Below are 20181 nucleotides of genomic sequence, written 5' to 3' on the forward strand. Positions count from 1 at the left end.
CATGTTTTTAAATTGTTTTTACGCTATTTTGTTTCCAAGGTTGCCATGACAATGCGGTGTGCACTGATTGGTTGCCTACAGTTTAAATAGCATTAGAAGTATGCTATGCCCTATGATTGAGTGCTGCAGAGCACAAAGCACTTAAAGGGACAGTAAACACCAGAATTTCTGTTATTTAAAAAGGTAGATAATCCCTTTATTACCTATTCCTCAAATTTTGCATAACCAACACAGTTATAATAATATACTTTTTACCTCTGTGATTACCTTGTATCTATACCTCTGCAAACTACCCCCTTATTTCAGTTCATTTGACAGACTTGCATTTTTAGCCAATCATTGCTGACTCCTAGGAGCTTCACGTGCCTGAGCTCAATGTTATCTATATGAAACACATGAACTAACTCCCTCTAGTGGTGCAAAAACTGTCAAAATGCTTTCAGTGTTCAAGGTCTAAGAAATTAGCACATGAACCTCCTAGATTTAGCTTTTAACTTAGAATACCAAGATAAAACAAAATTGGTAATAAAAGTAAAATGGAAAGTTGTTTAAAATTACATGTCCTATTTAAATCATGAAAGATTTTTTTTTACTTTACTGTCCCTTTAAGGGATTCGTTCCTTTTTCCTGATGGACACTTCTGTTTTTAAGATATTCCAATAAAGATGTAATTTTTTATCTCATATTTTCACCGGAGTGCTGCCTTTCTATTTTTGATTTGCCCTGGTTTTGACACCTGTCCTCAGATCTCCCTAACAGGCCAGATTTTGAGGCTATCTTAACGAGCACAGGCAAAATAATCAGCTGAGAAGTAAGCATGGTTATTTTATCTGTCTTATCTAATGTGATTCTGAAAATCTGACCTTTTAGGGAGGCCTGAGAACTGGTTTAATTTTATTTTAAGTTTATATTATCAAATCTGTTTTATTCTCTTTGTATCCTTTATTTAAGTACCAGTGATGCTCTACTCGGAGCTAGCTTAATACATAGGTGAGCCAACTACAAGATGCATATATGTGCAGCCACCAATCAGCAGCTAGCTCCAGTAGGACTTTGCTGCTCCTGTGCCCACCTAGGTATTCTTTTCAACAAAGGATACTAAGAGAATGCAGCAATTTAGATGACATAATTCCATTGGAAAGTTGTTTAAAATTGCATGTTGTATCTGAATCACAAAAGAAAAAATGTTGGTTTGATATAACTGGAAGATGATATAAATATTTAAAATTGCAGTAAAAATTTGTATTTTTTAAAAAAGAAGAAGAAAATAAAATAATGTTCTACTCACACGAGAAAGATATTTTGGGAAAACATACCTGAGAAATGTTCTGCAACCCAAATTCTGTCATCACTTGTGTTAGAAGACTCCATCATCCAAGTTCCAAAGGTACCTTTTAATTTAGCAATGTGTGTTGGGCTATCTATTGCTTTAATGGTGAAATCTAGGGGGCAGAAATGTTCAAATATACTTATAGGCTTCATCACGTCTTCTTCAGAAATGTACAATTTACTACTTCAGTTTCTTTACCTCCTTGTTTTGATTGCTGCCCATTGCTTTTTTCATTCAGTTTTTCAGCCATGGTGTCATCGTTAGGAACATCACAAGAATCACCTAAGACAAAAAGATTAAATATAAGCAGATGAATGGTAATTGCATGCTTATATTATGTATGATGATATATATATATATATATATATATATATATATATATATATATATATATATCTCACACGCTACAAAAAGCTTTTTCCATTTATCGTTTGTTAGCTAATCCAACAATGCACTAGATCAACTGCGCTAAAGCCCAAGGTGCGTTAGGAATATTTTAAATTCATATGTTCCTCCACTAGAAGAAAATGTTCCTTTTAAACCTATAAAAAAAATTGTTCCTATAATATATATCTATACCTACAGTATATATCTATATGAATATATACAGATATAGAAATATATATTTAAAAATAAAAAAAAGTGAAGAACAAAAGAATTTCAGTTATTTTTAAATTAAAAACATATTACAAATGAATAAAAATTATATGGCATGTTTAAACCCTTAGTGACCAGACCACTTTTCAATTTGTTGACCGTCTGGGACCAAGGCTATTTTTGCATTTCTGCTGTGTTTGTGTTTAGCTGTAATTTTACTCTTACTCATTTACTGTACCCACACATATTATATACCGTTTTTCTCGGCATTAAAATCTTATAATTTAATATAAAAAAAATTATAAAATATGAGGAAAAAATTGAAAAAAAACACATTTTTTCTAAATTTGACCCTCAAAATCTCTTACACATCTACAACCACCATAAAACACCAATACTAAATAGTTTCTAAATTTTGTCCTGAGTTTAGAAATACCCAATGTTTACATGTCCTTTGCTTTTTTAGCAAGTTATAGGGCAATAAGTACAAGTAGCACTTTTCTATTTCCAAACCATTTTTTTTCTTCAAAAATAGCGATAGTTACATTGGAACACTGATATCTGTCAGGAATCCCTGAATAACCATTCAAATGTAAAAGAAGACAACTTAAGGTATTAAACTTGGGGTATTTTGACTTTTTTTCATGCAACCAATTTACCATCAATCTATGCTAAATTTTGAAAAAAAAAATTGTGATTTTTTGACAAAATAGCAATTTAAGAATACATTTACTGAGAATGTTAAGGGTTACTGCCAAATAACACCCCAATATGTCTTCAGCAGCATCTCCTGAGTACAGTGATACCACCCTTGTATAGGTGTGTAGGTTTCTCTGGGGGCTAAAAGGCCTTATTTTTAGCGGACACATTCCAGTTTTTCAACTTGAAATTTTCATATCTGTCATCATGCACCCATGTCCTATTTGGGACATTTCTGAAGCCAGCCAATGTAAATTACCCCATCAAACCATATATTTTTGAAAAGTAGATACCCTAGGGTATTTCAAATGCTGGTATTTTAACACTTTCCATGCACTAATTCAACCACCAGTCTTTGTCAAACTTTTGGGTAGTCATTTTTTTGTGTTATTTTTCACACACGTATTTTAGGCATTCATTCTCAAATCCTGTTATATGTTACTGCCAAAAAACACCTCAATATGTGTTCAACAACATCTCCTGAGTACAGTGATACCACCCATGTATAGGTGTGTTGGGTTCTCTGGGGGCTAAAAGGCCTTATTTTTAGGGGGCGCATTCCAGTTTTTCAACTTGGAATTTTCACATCTGTCATCATGCACCCATGTCCTATTTGGGACATTTCTGAAGCTGGCCAATTAAATTTAGCCCCATCAAACCATATATTTTTGAAAAGTAGACACCCTAGGGTATTTCAAATGCTGGTATTTTAACACTTTCCATGCACTAATTCAACCATCAGTCTTTGTCAAACTTTTGGGTAGTCATTTTTTTGTGTTATTTTTCACACACAGTCGCCTAGATTTAGAGTTTGGCGGTAGCCATCAAAACCAGCGTTAGAGGCTCCTAACGCTGGTTTTTACCGCCCGCTGGTATTTGGAGTCAGTCAGGAAAGGATCTAACGCTCACTTTCCAGCCACGACTTTTCCATGCCGCAGATCCCCTTACGTCAATTGCGTATCCTATCTTTTCAATGGGATCTTTCTAACGCCGGTATTTAGAGTCATGGCTAAAGTGAGCGTTAGAAATCTAACGACAAAACTCCAGCCGCAGCAAAAAGTCAGGAGTTAAGAGCTTTCTGGGCTAACGCCGGTTCATAAAGCTCTTAACTACTGTGCTCTAAAGTACACTAACACCCATAAACTACCTATGTACCCCTAAACCGAGGTTCCCCCACATCGCCGCCACTCTATTAAAAATTTTTAACCCCTAATCTTCCGACCGCACACTGCCGCCACCTACGTTATCCCTATGTACCCCTAATCTGCTGCCCCTAACACCGCCGACCCCTATATTATATTTATTAACCCTAATCTGCCGCCCCCAACGTCGCCTCCACCTGCCTACACTTATTAACCTCTAATCTGCTGACCGGACCTCACCGCTACTATAATTATGTATTAACCCCTAATCCGCCTCACTCCCGCCTCAATAACCCTATAATAAATAGTATTAACCCCTAATCTTCCCTCCCTAACATCGCCGACACCTAACTTCAAGCATTAACCCCTAATCTGCCGACCGGACCTCACCGCTACTCTAATAAATGTTTTAACCCCTGAAGCTAATTCTATCCCTAACCCTAACACCCCCCTAAGTTAAATATAATTTAAATCTAACGAAATAAATTAACTCTTATTAAATAAATTATTCCTATTTAAAGCTAAATACTTACCTGTAAAATAAACCCTAATATAGCTACAATATAAATTATAATTATATTGTAGCTATTTTAGGATTAATATTTATTTTACAGGCAACTTTGTAATTATTTTAACCAGGTACAATAGCTATTAAATAGTTAAGAACTATTTAATAGCTAAAATAGTTAAAATAATTACAAAATTACCTGTAAAATAAATCCTAACCTAAGTTACAATTAAACCTAACACTACACTATCAATAAATTAATTAAATAAAATACCTAAAATTATCTACAATTAAACCTAACACTACACTATCAATAAATTAATTAAATACAATACCTACAAATAAATACAATTAAATAAACTAAAGTACAAAAAATAAAAAAGAACTAAGTTACAAAAAATAAAAAAATATTTACAAACATTAGAAAAATATTACAACAATTTTAAATTAATTATACCTACTCTAAGCCCCCTAATAAAATAACAAAGACCCCCAAAATAAAAAAAATGCCCTACCCTATTCTAAAATTAAAATAGAAAACCTCTTTTACCTTACCAGCCCTTAAAAGGGCCCTTTGCGGGGCATGCCCCAAAGAATTCAGCTCTTTTGCCTGTAAAAAAAAACATACAATACCCCTCCCCCCAACATTACAACCACCACCCACATACCCCTAATCTAACCCAAACCCCCCTTAAATAAACCTAACACTAAGCCCCTGAAGATCTCCCTACCTTGTCTTTACCACACTGGGTCCCGATCTGTCCAGAAGAGCCTCTGAAGTCTTGATCCAAGCCCAAGCGGGGGCTGAAGAGTGACGTCCATCCTCCGGCTGAAGTCTTGATCCAAGCGGCGGCTGAAGAATTCCATTTTCAGGCAGAAGAGTAGATCCGGACCGGCAAACATCTTCATCCAAGCCGCATCTTCTATGTTCTTCCATCCGATGACGAGCAGCTCCATCTTGAAGACCTCCAGCGTGGATCCATCCTCATCTTCCGACGACTAGACGACGAATGAAGGTTCCTTTAAGGGCCGTCATCCAAGATGGCATCCCTCGAATTCCGATTGGCTGATAGGATTCTATCAGCCAATCGGATTTAAGGTAGGAAAATTCTGATTGGCTGATGGAATCAGCCAATCCGATTCAAGTTCAATCCGATTGGCTGATCCAATCAGCCAATCAGATTGAGCTCGCATTCTATTGGCTGTTCCGATCAGTTCAATCGGATTGAACTTGAATCTGATTGGCTGATTCCATCAGCCAATCAGAATTTTCCTGCCTTAATTCCGATTGGCTGATAGAATCCTATCAGCCAATCGGAATTCGAGGGACGCCATCTTGGATGACGTCCCTTAAAGGAACCTTCATTCGTCATCTAGTCATCGGAAGAAGAGGATGGATCCGCGCTGGAGGTCTTGAAGATCAGCCGATCGTCATCGGATGGAAGAACATAGAAGATGCCGCCTGGATGAAGATGTTTGCCGGTCCTGATGTCCTCTTCTGCCCGCTTGGATCAAGACTTCAGCCGGAGGATGGATGTCTTCAGCCCCCCGCTTGGGCTTGGATCAAGACATCGGAGCCTGGACCGATCGCTGATACCCGGTGTGGTGAAGATAAGGTAGGAAGATCTTCAGGGGCTTAGTGTTAGGTTTATTTAAGGGGGGTTTGGGTTAGATTAGGGGTATGTGGGTGGTGGGTTGTAATGTTGGGGGGGGTATTGTATGTTTTTTTTCCAGGCAAAAGAGCTGAATTCTTTGGGGCATGCCCCGCAAAAGGCCCTTTTAAGGGCTGGTAAGGTAAAAGAGGTTTTCTATTTTAATTTTAGAATAGGGTATGGCATTTTTTTATTTTGGGGGGATTTATTTTATTAGGGGGCTTAGAGTAGGTGTAATTAGTTTAAAATTGTTGTAATATTTTTCTTTTTTTTTTTTCAAACTTTATTTCTGACAGAGATAAAGAAATCTACAACATTTACGATTATCAAATAAACACAGGTAATGGGAAACACAGTGATTATAAGCAAATCCATACATAATTGAGTACAAACAAAGTCAACCAAAGCAGTGGGCCAAAAATGCCCGTGGCTAATTAAATGCAATTCTTACTGCCTTCTTTAAAGTGAACATTCAGATTAACTAAAATTGTATAGTGTAACCAAATAACCCTGTGTTAGCTAGCTAGATTTTCTTCAACTCAGTTATTTTCTTGCTTTCCATCCCCCGCATTATATATATATGGTACAACGTAAACAACGTAACCAGACCCCCCAAACCAAAACATAACCCAACAACAACCCTCACCCCCTCACCCCCACCTCTCCCCCAAGCACTCACTCAGTGTCTGTTGCCCATTCACCAGGGAAATGACCTGCCAAAATGTTCATCTGTAAATATTCCGAATTTCTAATTGGTTTAATTAATTTTTTTTGATGCATTAGGGGCAAAGATCTTAAAAATATCTCCCATTTCTTAAGGAATACTACTAGGTGTTTGTCTTGTGGGTAAAGTATATTAATCTGTTCTATTATGAATTGATCAGTCAAAGCCCTTTTAAATTGTGCCATTGTAGGTGTAGCAGATGCTTTCCATGCCTTAAAAATAAGATTACGTGCGGTTAATATAATGGTATTTATCAAATTATAATTCTTAATTGTGTGCTGATATTTTACCAAAAAAAAGATCTCAATAGGGGATATTTTATGGTCCACCTTCAAAACAACCCTCGTCCAAAATATGATTTTCCCCCAGTATTGACATACCTTAGGGCAGCTCCATAAACAGTGAAAAAGATCAGCGCCTGTAGTTGAGCATCTAGGGCATAGAGCCTTTGTTTTATACCATTTGGCTAAGACAGCAGGCGTAAGATATCTCTGTAACCCGACTTTTATCTGTGACTCCCTCCAAGATGTTGGAACCCAGGACTGTTGCAATATTTTAAAACTCTCTATGATAATCTGCTCATCTATATCCGGAAATAGATTAGCCCATTTAACAACCATCTCGTCTACTTGTGCTTTTGACGCTTTCTGATTTAATAGTAAGTATAAAGGGGAAATTGCATATATTTCTGCTGCGTACATTGAAATCCTAGTCTGCAGCTCACCCAAGGACCTGTCATTCCCGTATTTCGTGAGCATCTCTTGGAGAAAGTGTCTAACTTGCAGGTAGGCGTAAAACTCACGTGTCCCTATATCAAACCGAGTTACGATTTCTTGGAATAATAATGTATGTCCTCCCGCGTCCCGCAACTGACATAAAGTTTGGAGACCTTTAGTCCCCAGTCTGTAAATATCTCCGGTTAGAGAGGCCAGGGCTAAATTCTGGGTTACCCACTATAGGTAGATATTGTGAGACATAGGGGGGGTTCCCCATTTCTATACATAGTCTTTGCCAATGCGATAATGACATTCTTAAGAGTATCTAGATAGAATATATTAGATGGGATTGAGGTGAGTGGACAGTGCAAAAGAGCTTTCAATTTAAATGGAGCCACAAGCTGTGATTCCCAGGTGAAGGACGTAATTTGCTCCTTCCCAGTTAGCCAATCAAGTGCAAATCTAGCTATAATAACCAGATTATATATCTGAATGTTGGGGAGTGCCAAACCTGCTGATATCTTAGAATTCATAAGCCTATATAAGGCAATCCGCGGTCTTTTGCCATTCCATAAGAATTTGGAACAGGCCTTATTATATATAGTGATATCTTTCTTATGTAGAAACCATGGAATATTTTGCATAATATAGAGGAGCTTTGGGAAGATGACTGATTTAATCAAAGTCACCCGAGCCGTTAACAAAATAGGTAGCCTGGTCCATTCATCCAGCTTACTCTTGCAAGAGTCCATTACTGTCCTATAGTTTAATCCATACCATTCCTCCGGGTTTCTAGATAATCGTAAGCCCAGATATGTAATCTGAGGGACCTCCCTGAAAGGGTGGTTCACCTGCAGTGAGGGATTTTTATCTATCCACATAAGCTCAGATTTAGATGTGTTAATCTTAAACCCTGAGATTTCCCCAAACTCTTGAGTAATGCTCTGTAGAGTAGGTAGTGACACTTTAAGATTAGATAGAAATAGGAGAAGATCATCCGCATAGAGAAGAAGAATCAACCTCTCACCCGCTAATGAAATCCCCTCAAGTTCTTGCCGTAATTGAATGGCCAGAGGTTCTATACTAAGATTGAACAAGAAGGGAGATAGTGGACAGCCCTGTCTAGTCCCTCTGAACAGATTGAATCGCTGAGTAGAGGTGTTGTTGATAATTACCGCAGAGGAGGGAGTACTATAAATTAAACGTATATAGTTATTGAAAGGACCCGAGAACCTGAATTTATCTAGCATGGAAAACAAATGATCCCAACTGACCCTATCGAAAGCCTTTTCCGCGTCAACTGTCAGAATAGCCTTATCTATGCTTCCATGAGATTCCTTAGTTTTATATATGTTCCAAAAAGATTCAATCAGAATTAGTAATTTCCTTGTGTTCCTTGTCGGCTTACGACCATGCATGAAACCAGATTGATTCTCATGGATTAAGTCGCCCATATAAGGTTTTAGTCGTAGGGCTATGATAGACGCAAGCAGCTTATATTCGGTGTTTAAAACCGAGATAGGTCTAAAGGAACTTGGTAATTCAGGATCTTTCCCCTTTTTTAGGATCAGTGAGATATTTGCAGATGTGAAGGCTGCAGAACACCTCGTATTCTCGGAAAAATAAAAATTAAATAGCTTAACTAATAAAGGTAGCACCTGGGGTTGGAGGATTCTGTAGTATTCTATGGGGAGAGCATCTGGACCAGCTGCTTTATTGGGCTTCGCGTTTTTGATTGCCCAAATTATTTCCTCTTCCGTAATGGGAGCATTGATGGCATCTCTGGCTTCTATGGATAAACGTAGGACTTTCCCCAAAATGTCTCTTTTTTTATGTAGTTTGATAGGCTCTTGGCTATATAAATCCTGGAAGAAGTCAAAAAATACTTTTTCTATGTCAGCATGGCTTGTGTATCTCAAGGTTCCTTGTTTAATAGAGGTAATTGTGTATCTAGGTGAAGACTTGACTAGCCTTGCTAGGAACTTTGCTGATCTACCTGTAAACCCTCCATACCTTGCTTTCATTCTAAGTTCTTCCTGGGCACTGATCTGTTTCAAGTATGAATCCCGGAGTGTCTTCGCTGTAACATAGGCTTCCCAGCATTCTCTCGTGCGCCTAATAATATACGCTCTATATGTATTCTTGACACGGTTGGCTAATTTGTCTGGCCCCTGTACTACTGCTTTTTGACAAGTAGAGTGTATAATACTTAATCTCTCCACGTAAAACGGCTTTAGAAGCCTCCCAAAATGTCTCAATCTTGTCTATATAATTATGATTATTATTGAGATATTCAGCCCATTTCAAACGAAGATGGTTCTGAAATGTAATATTATTACTCAGATATCTCAGGAAGGAGATATTCTTACTAAGCCGCCTGCCTACGGCCCTAAGTCCCAATGCAATAACAGCATGGTCAGAAATAGCTATGTCTTCAATTCTGGTGGTCCAGTTCCGAACTAGCATGGTTTCTGAAACCAGAAAATAGTCAAGTCGAGAGAAAGATCGTTGAGCATGCAATATACACGTATAAGAGCGAACATCCGGATTCTGAACTCGCCATAAATCAACCACCCCCAGGTGGGAACATAATCTCTGAAATATCCTCATTTTTCTACCTCTGCTGTTTAGCATCCTATTGTTAGAGTTATCCAAGAAGGGGTCTGCTAATAGGTTAAGATCACCTGCAATAATTAAGTTTGATCCTATGAAACTATGTAATTTTACAAGTAGGACGGACCAAAAATTATGGTCAACTTGATTGGGACCATATATATTACAGAGTGTATATCTAATACCTTTAACTTCCAACTCCAATATTAAAAATCTCCCTTCAGAATCAGGTTCAACATTACTTATCCTATATTCTAGCTTACGGTTCAATAATATTGCCACCCCCCTCTTCCTTGAGGTAAATGGAGCCGCCACAACTTCCCCCACCCACTTAGATTTAAGTTTGGGAATTTCAATAGCGTTAAGATGTAACTCTTGTAGGAGGATTATATCAGGGTTGAATTTCCCCAAGTGTTTTATTACAGCTTTTCTTTTAATTGGTGAATTAATGCCCCCTATATTCCAGGATAAAAAATTAAGATTATATGTCATCAGTACTATTCATCTTGCTGATCTAGTATATGGCAAAGAGTAGAGGGTCTCGCTACATTTATCATAAGGAAGAAACAAAAGACCCGTCTCCACAGTGGGCCATAACAGGGAACAGAGAGGGAGGGGGGAGGTGTGAGGGGGGAAAAAGGGGGAGAGAGGAAAGAAAGAGGAAGGAAGAAAAAAAAACCAAAAAAAACCCCACCAAAATAGACACAGCCCAACCCCACAAAGACCCCGCAACAAACATAAAAACACCATTTCTAAAACTATCATATTCTTAAATTCGAAGACCATATTACTCATTTCAGTAACTCTAAGTAATAAAATATTCTGATTCTGTGGTCGAAAAACCTCTTCCTGTTGTGTTGGAGACATGTTCATGGGACCCCTGCCTCCCTACAAAAAGTCTCAGCCTCCATAACATTGTTAAGTGTGTGTGTACTACCATCTTTCTGCACTATTAGCTTTGCTGGATAAATTAACCTAATATTGTAGTTCTCTTTCTGTAACCTCCCATAAAAAAAGGACATATCTCTTCTCTTGGTTAATGTTTCTGAGGAGAAATCCTGAAACAATAGTAATTTATGTGAGCCCAAAGAGAGAGAACCACATTTCCTGTAATGTTTGAGGTATGTTAATTTGTCCTGAAAGTTGACAAATTTAAAGATTACTGGCCTAGGCCTAGGCCTCGAGGCCTCACTCTGTTCACGCCTTTGGCCTATCCTATGTACCCTTTCGATCAGAAAGGGAGCAACAGGAACTGGGATCTGCAAAGCCTGTGGTAATGTAATAGTGACAAAATTCATTAGATCTTGAAACTCAGGAGACTCAGGCAAGCCAATCACTTTGAGATTATTGCGCCTCGATCGATCCTCAAGGTCTTCAACCTTGGCTTGCAACGCGATAATAGTTTTGCTATGGGTGTCCATTATCGGATCAATGACATTAAATCTATCTTCCAAATCTGAGATCCGATTCTCAATTTCATCTAGTCTGGTTGAAAACTGTCTAACCTCCAAAGTGAGGTTTGATATCTCATTTCTGATCTCCTGTTTGATCATATCAAATTGAGGCGTCAATATTTTAGCTACTTCAGCTGCAAATTCTATCAAATTATTAGGAGAAGGATTGGAGACACTTTTTTCCAGAGGGGAGACAGTGCTAGAATCCAAGTTCCTGCTGCTCCCCTTTTTTTCTCGAGATTTGGGGGGCATATTGGAGGGAGAACTCCTTTGCTGCATATGTTTATCCATGAACAAGACCCAACTAGTGTTTGTCTGTGAAGTACTAGGTATTATTTGGGAGACTTAGCACAGTAGTGAGCACATCAGAAAATCTCCAAAAACTTATAATACTTTAATAAACTATCTCTAAGTAAATCTCTTTGTGTAGCCCTTCCTTGAGTGCTGGCTTTTCTTATTCTCCAAAAAGTGATAAAATATTTTTGTTCAGGTGTCCCTTCTAATCCTCAAAATCCCTAAATTTTAATTTAATCTAAAGTGTGAGGAAATTATTCCTTACTTCTAAATCCTTTTAATTTAAGAAAACAAATAAACAAGAAAACAATAATAATGCAATATTTTTACCCAAATTAGTGTCAATAAATAGATATCAGTATAGATACTCCAGTTTCATAACGTAGAACAACACAATAAGAAATACCCAATGCAGCTTGTGTATATACATCTACCCTAGTATGTAGTTCTAGACTTAATTTAATAAGATATAGTCCAATGTCTTAATATTTAGCCCTATTAATTCGTCAAAGACACACCTATAGGGGACTTAGTATTATGTGTTTATCACAGTGAGTTCAACCAGAAACTTAATCTATATTGTGTGCCTCAGGTATATGTCTCTCAGCCTGAACAAACTCTTTCAGCTGTTAACTATTAAGAGAGAGTTTCTAACTGATACAGCCACTATATTATAATGTCTAGTGACCTTCTGTAACCACCTTTTCATGCCTATATTATCTCCCAGCAACTTACATTCACAAAAACGGTAACTTGGAACAAGAGTGAGTTTTCCAATAATGCAGAGTATTCATAGGTAAACAATACAACAACATATAGCTAGAGAGAATTTTGTGCTAAAGCAGGATATACATAAGTAGACAATCCGCACAAAAGAGAGTAATAGCTTTTCTCACAATGCAGCTCAGCCTTAAACTAATTCAGCTCAAATGGTATTTTACAACAGTGTCTTTACTGCCTTCGCAGCCAGTTTATTCGGTCAATCTTGAGCTACCAATTCGCTCTGTGGCTCCAACCAAGAGGCCCAATGTGCTAAGTGCAAAAAGTTTTAGGGCGCTTGTGCAAGCTGTACAGTTATGATAAATGCACCCAAAAAGAGTTTAACCCAGGCAGGCGTGAATACATAACTCAGAGTACGCTACCTTGCAGCCGTTACCCAAAGTCTCAACAGGAGTACCTTGCCTGTCTGCTCAATCTTCACCAACTGCGGTGCACTGAGTTCAAGGCGCCCCAACTGCAGCCAAGACAGAGGATCCACTGCGAGGGGGGGACAGCACGTCCGTGCCAGAGGGAGCTGCCGGCCAATCAAACAAACACCTCCGACACTCCTCCTTCTCAGCTGGGATGCCGGTCGTCGGCGAGGGGGGGCCTGAGCACACAGCAAACAGGACCGATGTGCCATGTCACCCCCGATGTCTCACGCTGAAGGGGGCGGGACCACCTCCGCTGTCTGCACAACCAGGGGACCCAGGATTCCTCGCGGCAGACTCCACGCCGCTACCGCTCCGCTCTCAACCCGGGAGAGGGACTCCATCTTCACCCGCACCGGGATCTCCATTTGCAGCAACACTGTCTGAGCACGATGATGCCCCAATCAACACCGCCAAAGGAGGGAGAGGCTGCCACTAGGCATACCGAACACTCAACCAGGTAAGTGTCAGGGTCACCATTCTGTATCCTATGTACCAGCATGTAGATATGTTTGTTCAGGAAGCAACTCTTGTGCAGGTGAGCCTAGAGCCTCTCTATAGACGCCGTTCAGCTGCCAGGTGTAGTAGATAGAGACGCTGACAGTCATTAATATAAAGCCTTAAGTGTAGCAGAGGGCTTATCTTGGAATAGTGGTGGTTCAACACTTAGGAGCTTTTATAGAAATGGTGTGCACCAGCCACCGTGCACTTTTAGGCTGCAACTTGGACTTCCCATGCTGGATCGTAATCCATGTTCCCAATCCTGGATGTGGCCAAGGGGAAACAAATGCATATGTTGGTAATTGATTTAGGCCTCTCTCAGAGTCACGGAGCGTCCTCAGCACCTGCAGCTACCTGCAGCCACCTGCATGCCCCGCCTCCAACAGGAAGTCTCACACCTGTAATATTTTTCTAATGTTTGTAAATATTTTTTTATTTTTTGTAACTTAGTTTTTTTTTTTTTTTTTGTACTTTAGTTAGTTTATTTAATTGTATTTATTTGTAGGTATTGTATTTAATTAATTTATTGATAGTGTAGTGTTAGGTTTAATTGTAACTTAGGTTAGGATTTATTTTACAGGTAATTTTGTAATTATTTTAACTAGGTAGCTATTAAATAGTTATTAACTATTTAATAGCTATTGTACCTGGTTAAAATAAATACAAAGTTGCCTGTAAAATAAATATAAATCCTTAAATAGCTACAATATAATTATAATTTATATTGTAGCTATATTAGGATTTATTTTACAGGTAAGTATTTAGCTTTAAATAAGAATAATTTATTTAATAAGAGTTAATTTATTTCGTTAGAATAAAATTATATTTAACTTAGGGGGGTGTTAGGGTTATGGTTAGACTTAGCTTTAGGGGTTAATACATTTATTAGAGTAGCGGCGAGGTGCAGTCGGCAGATTAGGGGTTAATAATTGAAGTTAGGTGTCGGCGATGTTAGGGAGGGCAGATTAGGGGTTAATACTATTTCTTATAGGGTTATTGAGGCGGGAGTGAGGCGGATTAGGGGTTAATAACTTTATTATAGTAGCGGTGAGGTCTGGTCGGCAGATTAGGGGTTAATAATTGTAGGTAGCTGGCGGCGACGTTGTGGGGGGCAGATTAGGGGTTAATAAATATAATATAGGGGTCGGCTGTGTTAGGGGCAGCAGATTAGGGGTACATAACTATAATGTAGGTTGCGGCGGTGTACGGAGCGGCAGATTAGGGGTTAAAAATAATATGCAGGGGTCAGCGATAGCGGGGGCAGCAGATTAGGGGTTAATAAGTGTAAGGCTAGGGGTGTTTAGACTCGGGGTACATGTTAGGGTGTTAGGTGCAGACTTAGGAAGTGTTTCCCCATAAGAAACAATGGGGCTGCGTTAGGAGCTGAACGCTGCTTTTTTTGCAGGTGTTAGGTTTTTTTTCAGCTCAAACTGTCCCATTGTTTCCTATGGGGGAATCGTGCATGAGCACGTTTTTGAAGCTGGTCGTGTCCGTAAGCAACGCTGGTATTGAGAGTTGCAGTGGCAGTAAATTATGCTCTACACTCCCTTTTTGGAGCCTAACGCACTGAAAACGCAGCCATTCTGTGAACTCTAAATACCAGCGGTATTTAAAAGGTGCAGTCAAAAAAAAGCACGCGTAGCTAACGCACCCCTTCGAATGCAAAACTCCAAATCTAGGCCAGTGTATTTTAGGCATGGATTCTCAGTTCATGTTATATGTTACTGCCAAAAAACACCTCAATATGTGTTCAATAACATCTCCTGAGTACAGTGATACCACCCATGTTAAGGTGTGTCGGGTTCTCTGGGGGCTAAAATGCCTTATTTTTAGGGGGCACATTACAGTTTTTCAACTTGGAATTTTCACATCGGTCATCATGCACCCATGTCCTATTTGGGACATTTCTGAAGCCGGGCAATGTAAATTACCCCCATCAAACCATATATTTTTGAAAAGTAGACACCCTAGGGTTTTTCAAATGCTGGTATTTTAACACTTTCCATGCACTAATTCAACCACCAGTCTTTGTCAAACTTTTGGGTAGTCATTTTTTTGTGTTATTTTTCACACGTACTTTAGGCACGTGTTCAATAACATCTCCTGAGTACAGTGATACCACCCATGTATAGGTGTGTCGGGTTCTCTGGGGGCTAAAATGCCTTATTTTTAGGGGGCACATTACAGTTTTTCAACTTGGAATTTTCACGTCATCATGCACCCATGTCCGATTTGGGACATTTCTGAAGCTGGCCAATGAAATTTACCCCCCATCAAACCATATATTTTTGAAAAGTAGACACCCTAGGGTATTTCAAATGCTGGTATTTTAACACTTTGCATGCACTAATTCAACCACCAGTCTTTGTCAAACTTTGGGTAGTCATTTTTTGGTGTTATTTTTCACACACATTGTATTTTAGGCATGGATTCTCAGTTCCTGTTATGTGTTACTGCCAAAAAACACCTCAATATGTGTTCAACAACATCTCCTGAGTACAGTGATACCACCCATGTATAGGTGTGTCGGGTTCTCTGGGGGCTAAAAGGCCTTATTTTTAGGGGGCGCATTCCAGTTTTTCAACTTGGAATTTTCACGTCATCATGCACCCATGTCCGATTTGGGACATTTCTGAAGCTGGCCAATGAAATTTACCCCCCATCAAACCATATATTTTTGAAAAGTAGACACCCTAGGGTATTTTTTTTTGTGGTTTCTGCTTTGCGGCAGTAGGGGGGATTTTAAAAATAAAATGGGTAGCCCCAACTCTGCTCTCTCCCATCACCGCCCGGGGAGCAGGTGCATCATGGTACAAAATCCCAAAATGATCTGGAGCTGAAACTGTAAAAAAGTCTGTTTCATTCCGGGGTTTGCTTTTTTGAACAACAAAAAAGTGTTATGGGTTGCAATCTGCATTAGGTAAATTGCAACCTTTTTGTACCAGGCCCTTGTCTTCCGCATAATTAGGTAAGGCTAATCAGATCAACCCCACCCATATGCCGGTTATAAGACTTGATGCATACTGGCTTCCTTATGATCTCAGTTCTGCCAAGTACAGAGACTGGCACCGTCCTCTCTGTGTGGATGGTGGTAAGAAGGTATACATCCTTCTTATCTCTGTACTTAAGTGCCAACAGCTCCTCTTGGCGCAGAGCTGAGGTCTCCCCCCTTTGTAACCGGGTGCGTACAAATTGTCCTGGGAAGCCTGTGCGGTTCTTTTTAATTGTACCGCAAGCTACTGTATCAAAGCAATACAGTAGCTTGAACAAAAGGACATTTGTATAAAAATTGTCTAAGTACAAGTGATACCCTTTGTTCATTAGGGGTAATATCAGGTCCCAGACAATCTTGCCAGTGGTTCCCATATGTTCTGGGCAACCTGGAGGGTCAAGGTGGCTATCCTTTCCCTCATACACCCAGAAGGCCTGAGTATACCCAGCCTCGCTCTCACAGAGCTTATACACCTTTACCCCATACCTGGAGCGCTTGGAAGGAATATACTGCTTGAATCCCAGCCTTCCCTTATACTTCATCAGGGATTCATCAACGCATATATTCCTTCCAGGTGTATAAGCCTCTGCAAACCTGGCAGAAAAGTGGGTAATCAGGGGGCGGATTTTATACAGTCTGTCAAATTGGGGATGCTCCCTAGGGGTGCACAGGCTGTTGTCGCTGAAGTGCATCAAATGCAGAATCATTTCATACATCTGCCTCGACATACTCTGGAAGAAAATGGGGGTAGAGCAGATGGGGCTACTGCTTCAGTAGGAGCGAACAGAGGGTTTCTTTATGATGCCCATCAGCATAGTCAATGCCCAGAATTTTTTTTAATTCTGGCACATCGACGGGGGCCCATTGCTGCTTTGCCAAATATGTTTCAGGCTTTGCAGCACAGTACTGTTGGGCTATAAATTAGTTTGGGCGACAATGTTCCCCAATACATCATTGCCAAGAAACACCTCCAAAAACTGTTGGGGGCTATAAACTGCCACATCTATATTTATGCCAGGATTTGCTGTGAAGGGTGGGATATCTGGCCTCTGGAGATGAGGCGTTACCCAATCTTCAGCGGGAATGGCAGCAACATGCCTCCTTCTGGCAGGGGGGCTAGCAGGGGGGCTCGCAGCCACAGATACATCACTATCAGTTGAGACTGCATCTAATGATGTATCTGAGCACATGGCAGGGTAAAAATTGGGGTCTGAGTCAGACATAGAGGCATCTGACTCTGACGCAAGGGTAGCATACGCCTCCTCAGCACTATATGTTTTCTGTGACATTATTGTATTTGTCACAGAAAAACTAATTAAATTAAATTAATTAACTAAATGTCAAGCTAGGGGTTAATGGCTCTGAAAATTAAATTAACTAAATGGCCTTTGGGTTTTTAAAAAATTAACCCCTAAAAAAATTAACCCCTAAAAAAATGCAGACATCAAAGAAGTACATCTATGCTACTGCCAGTGATTTATAGCGATCACTGGCAAGCTAGGGGTTAATGACTCTGGAAATTAAATTAAATTAGCTAAATGGCTCTGAAAAGAGCCTTTGGGTTTTTAAAAAATAATTACAACAAAAAAATGAACCCCTAAAAAAATGCACAGACAGCAAAAAAAGTGCCAGTGATTTATAGTGATCACTGGCAAACTAGGGGTTAATGGCTCTGAAAAGAGCCTTTGGATCTCTAATTTTTTAACAAATAAAAGAAATAAATCTCTGCTAAATGCAGGTCTCTCTCTCTCTCCAACAAAATCACAAGTGAGGAGAGGGAGGGAGATCCACACTTATCAGAGTCAATATTTACAAACATTGACATGATTAGACAAATGGGGTATTTTATTATGATTTATTTTTTTTGGGTGGGAGGCTCAGATCGAGTGACCCTAGCTTGCCCCTATGATGAGGCAGGCTAGGGACACCCCCAGAGGCCCCATGATGCACTGGGCATCGCAATCTTGGAAGCCTTGTGAAGGGGGGGGCTATTTAGGGCTGTTTATTTTTTTTTTTACATTTTTTTATTTTTTTTATTTTATAACTAACTAAGTGCCTTGACCCACTGAGGCACTTAGCACACAAGTAGAGCATCGGAAGCGTGTCCGATCACTTCCAATGCTCTGCTACACTGCCGGGCTCCACGTGGAGCAAAACCGGAAGTGATCACTCGTGGGGGAGTGATCAAACCGGTCCCGGCACTCGGAAACAGTATTGTAGGGATGCCTGGACATCTTGAACGCTTCCAGTGCTCAGTTTAGCCGACGACGTACTCCATACGTCCTCAGGCATTAATTGTATTTATTTTGAGGACATATGGCGTAAGTCGTCGTTCATTAAGGGGTTAAAGGTATTTGACTGGGAATGCTCTAAAGAGTGTGTGTGTATATACAGGGAGTGCAGAATTATTAGGCAAGTTGTATTTTTGAGGATTAATTTTATTATTGAACAACAACCATGTTCTCAATGAACCCAAAAAACTCATTAATATCAAATCTCAATAGTTTTGGAAGTAGTTTTTAGTTTGTTTTATTTATAGCTATTTTAGGGGGATATCTGTGTGTGCAGGTGACTATTACTGTGCATAATTATTAGGCAACTTAACAAAAAACAAATATATACCCATTTCAATTATTTATTTTTACCAGTGAAACCAATATAACATCTCAACATTCACAAATATACATTTCTGACATTCAAAAACAAAACAAATCAGTGACCAATATAGCCTCCTTTCTTTGCAAGGACACTCAAAGGCCTGCCATCCATGGATTCTGTCAGTGTTTTGATCTGTTCACCATCAACATTGCGTGCAGCAGCAACCACAGCCTCCCAGACACTGTTCAGAGAGGTGTACTGTTTTCCCTCCTTGTAAATCTCACATTTGATGAACAAGGAGGCCATGTCATTAGATTTTCTTCTTTTATACCCTTTCTTGCCAGCCACGCTGTGGAGTACTTGGACGCGTGTGATGGAGCATTGTCCTGCATGAAAATCATGTTTTTCTTGAAGGATGCAGACTTCTTCCTGTACCACTGCTTGAAGAAGGTGTCTTCCAGAAACTGGCAGTAGGATTGGGAGTTGAGCTTGACTCCATCCTCAACCCGAAAAGGCCCCACAAGCTCATCTTTGATGATACCAGCCCAAACCAGTACTCCACCTCCACCTTGCTGGCGTCTGAGTCGGACTGGAGCTCTCTGCCCTTTACCAATCCAGCCACGGGCCCATCCATCTGGCCCATCAAGACTCACTCTCATTTCATCAGTCCATAAAACCTTAGAAAAATCAGTCTTGAGATATTTCTTGGCCCAGTCTTGACGTTTCAGCTTGTGCGTCTTGTTCAGTGGTGGTCGTCTTTCAGCCTTTCTTACCTTGGCCATGTCTCTGAGTATTGCACACCTTGTGCTTTTGGGCACTCCAGTGATGTTGCAGCTCTGAAATATGGCCAAACTGGTGGCAAGTGGCATCTTGGCAGCTGCACGCTTGACTTTTCTCAGTTCATGGGCAGTTATTTTGCGCCTTGGTTGTTCCACACGCTTCTTGCGACCCTGTTGACTATTTTGAATGAAACGCTTGATTGTTCGATGATCACGCTTCAGAAGCTTTGCAATTTTAAGAGTGCTGCATCCCTCTGCAAGATATCTCACTATTTTTGACTTTTCTGAGCCTGTCTAGTCCTTCTTTTGACCCATTTTGCCAAAGGAAAGGAAGTTGCCTAATAGTTATGCACACCTGATATAGGGTGTTGATGTCATTAGACCACACCCCT

General features: G+C 39.7%; 1 protein-coding gene across 1 annotated transcript in view; it reads right to left on the reverse strand.

Moving 5' to 3' along the window:
- Nucleotides 1-20181, reverse strand: part of GLDN (gliomedin) — an 80142-nt gene that overhangs the window by 22562 nt on the left and 37399 nt on the right. Inside the window, exons 7-8 of the mRNA XM_053719897.1 lie at nucleotides 1529-1612; nucleotides 1317-1442 (exon numbers count right to left, since the gene is read on the reverse strand). Of these exons, the coding sequence (XP_053575872.1) occupies nucleotides 1317-1442; nucleotides 1529-1612 (210 nt within the window). The remainder of the gene's footprint in view (nucleotides 1-1316; nucleotides 1443-1528; nucleotides 1613-20181) is intronic.

The sequence above is a fragment of the Bombina bombina genome, chromosome 6, assembly GCF_027579735.1.
Source record: "Bombina bombina isolate aBomBom1 chromosome 6, aBomBom1.pri, whole genome shotgun sequence".
NCBI classification, from domain to species: Eukaryota; Metazoa; Chordata; class Amphibia; order Anura; family Bombinatoridae; genus Bombina; species Bombina bombina.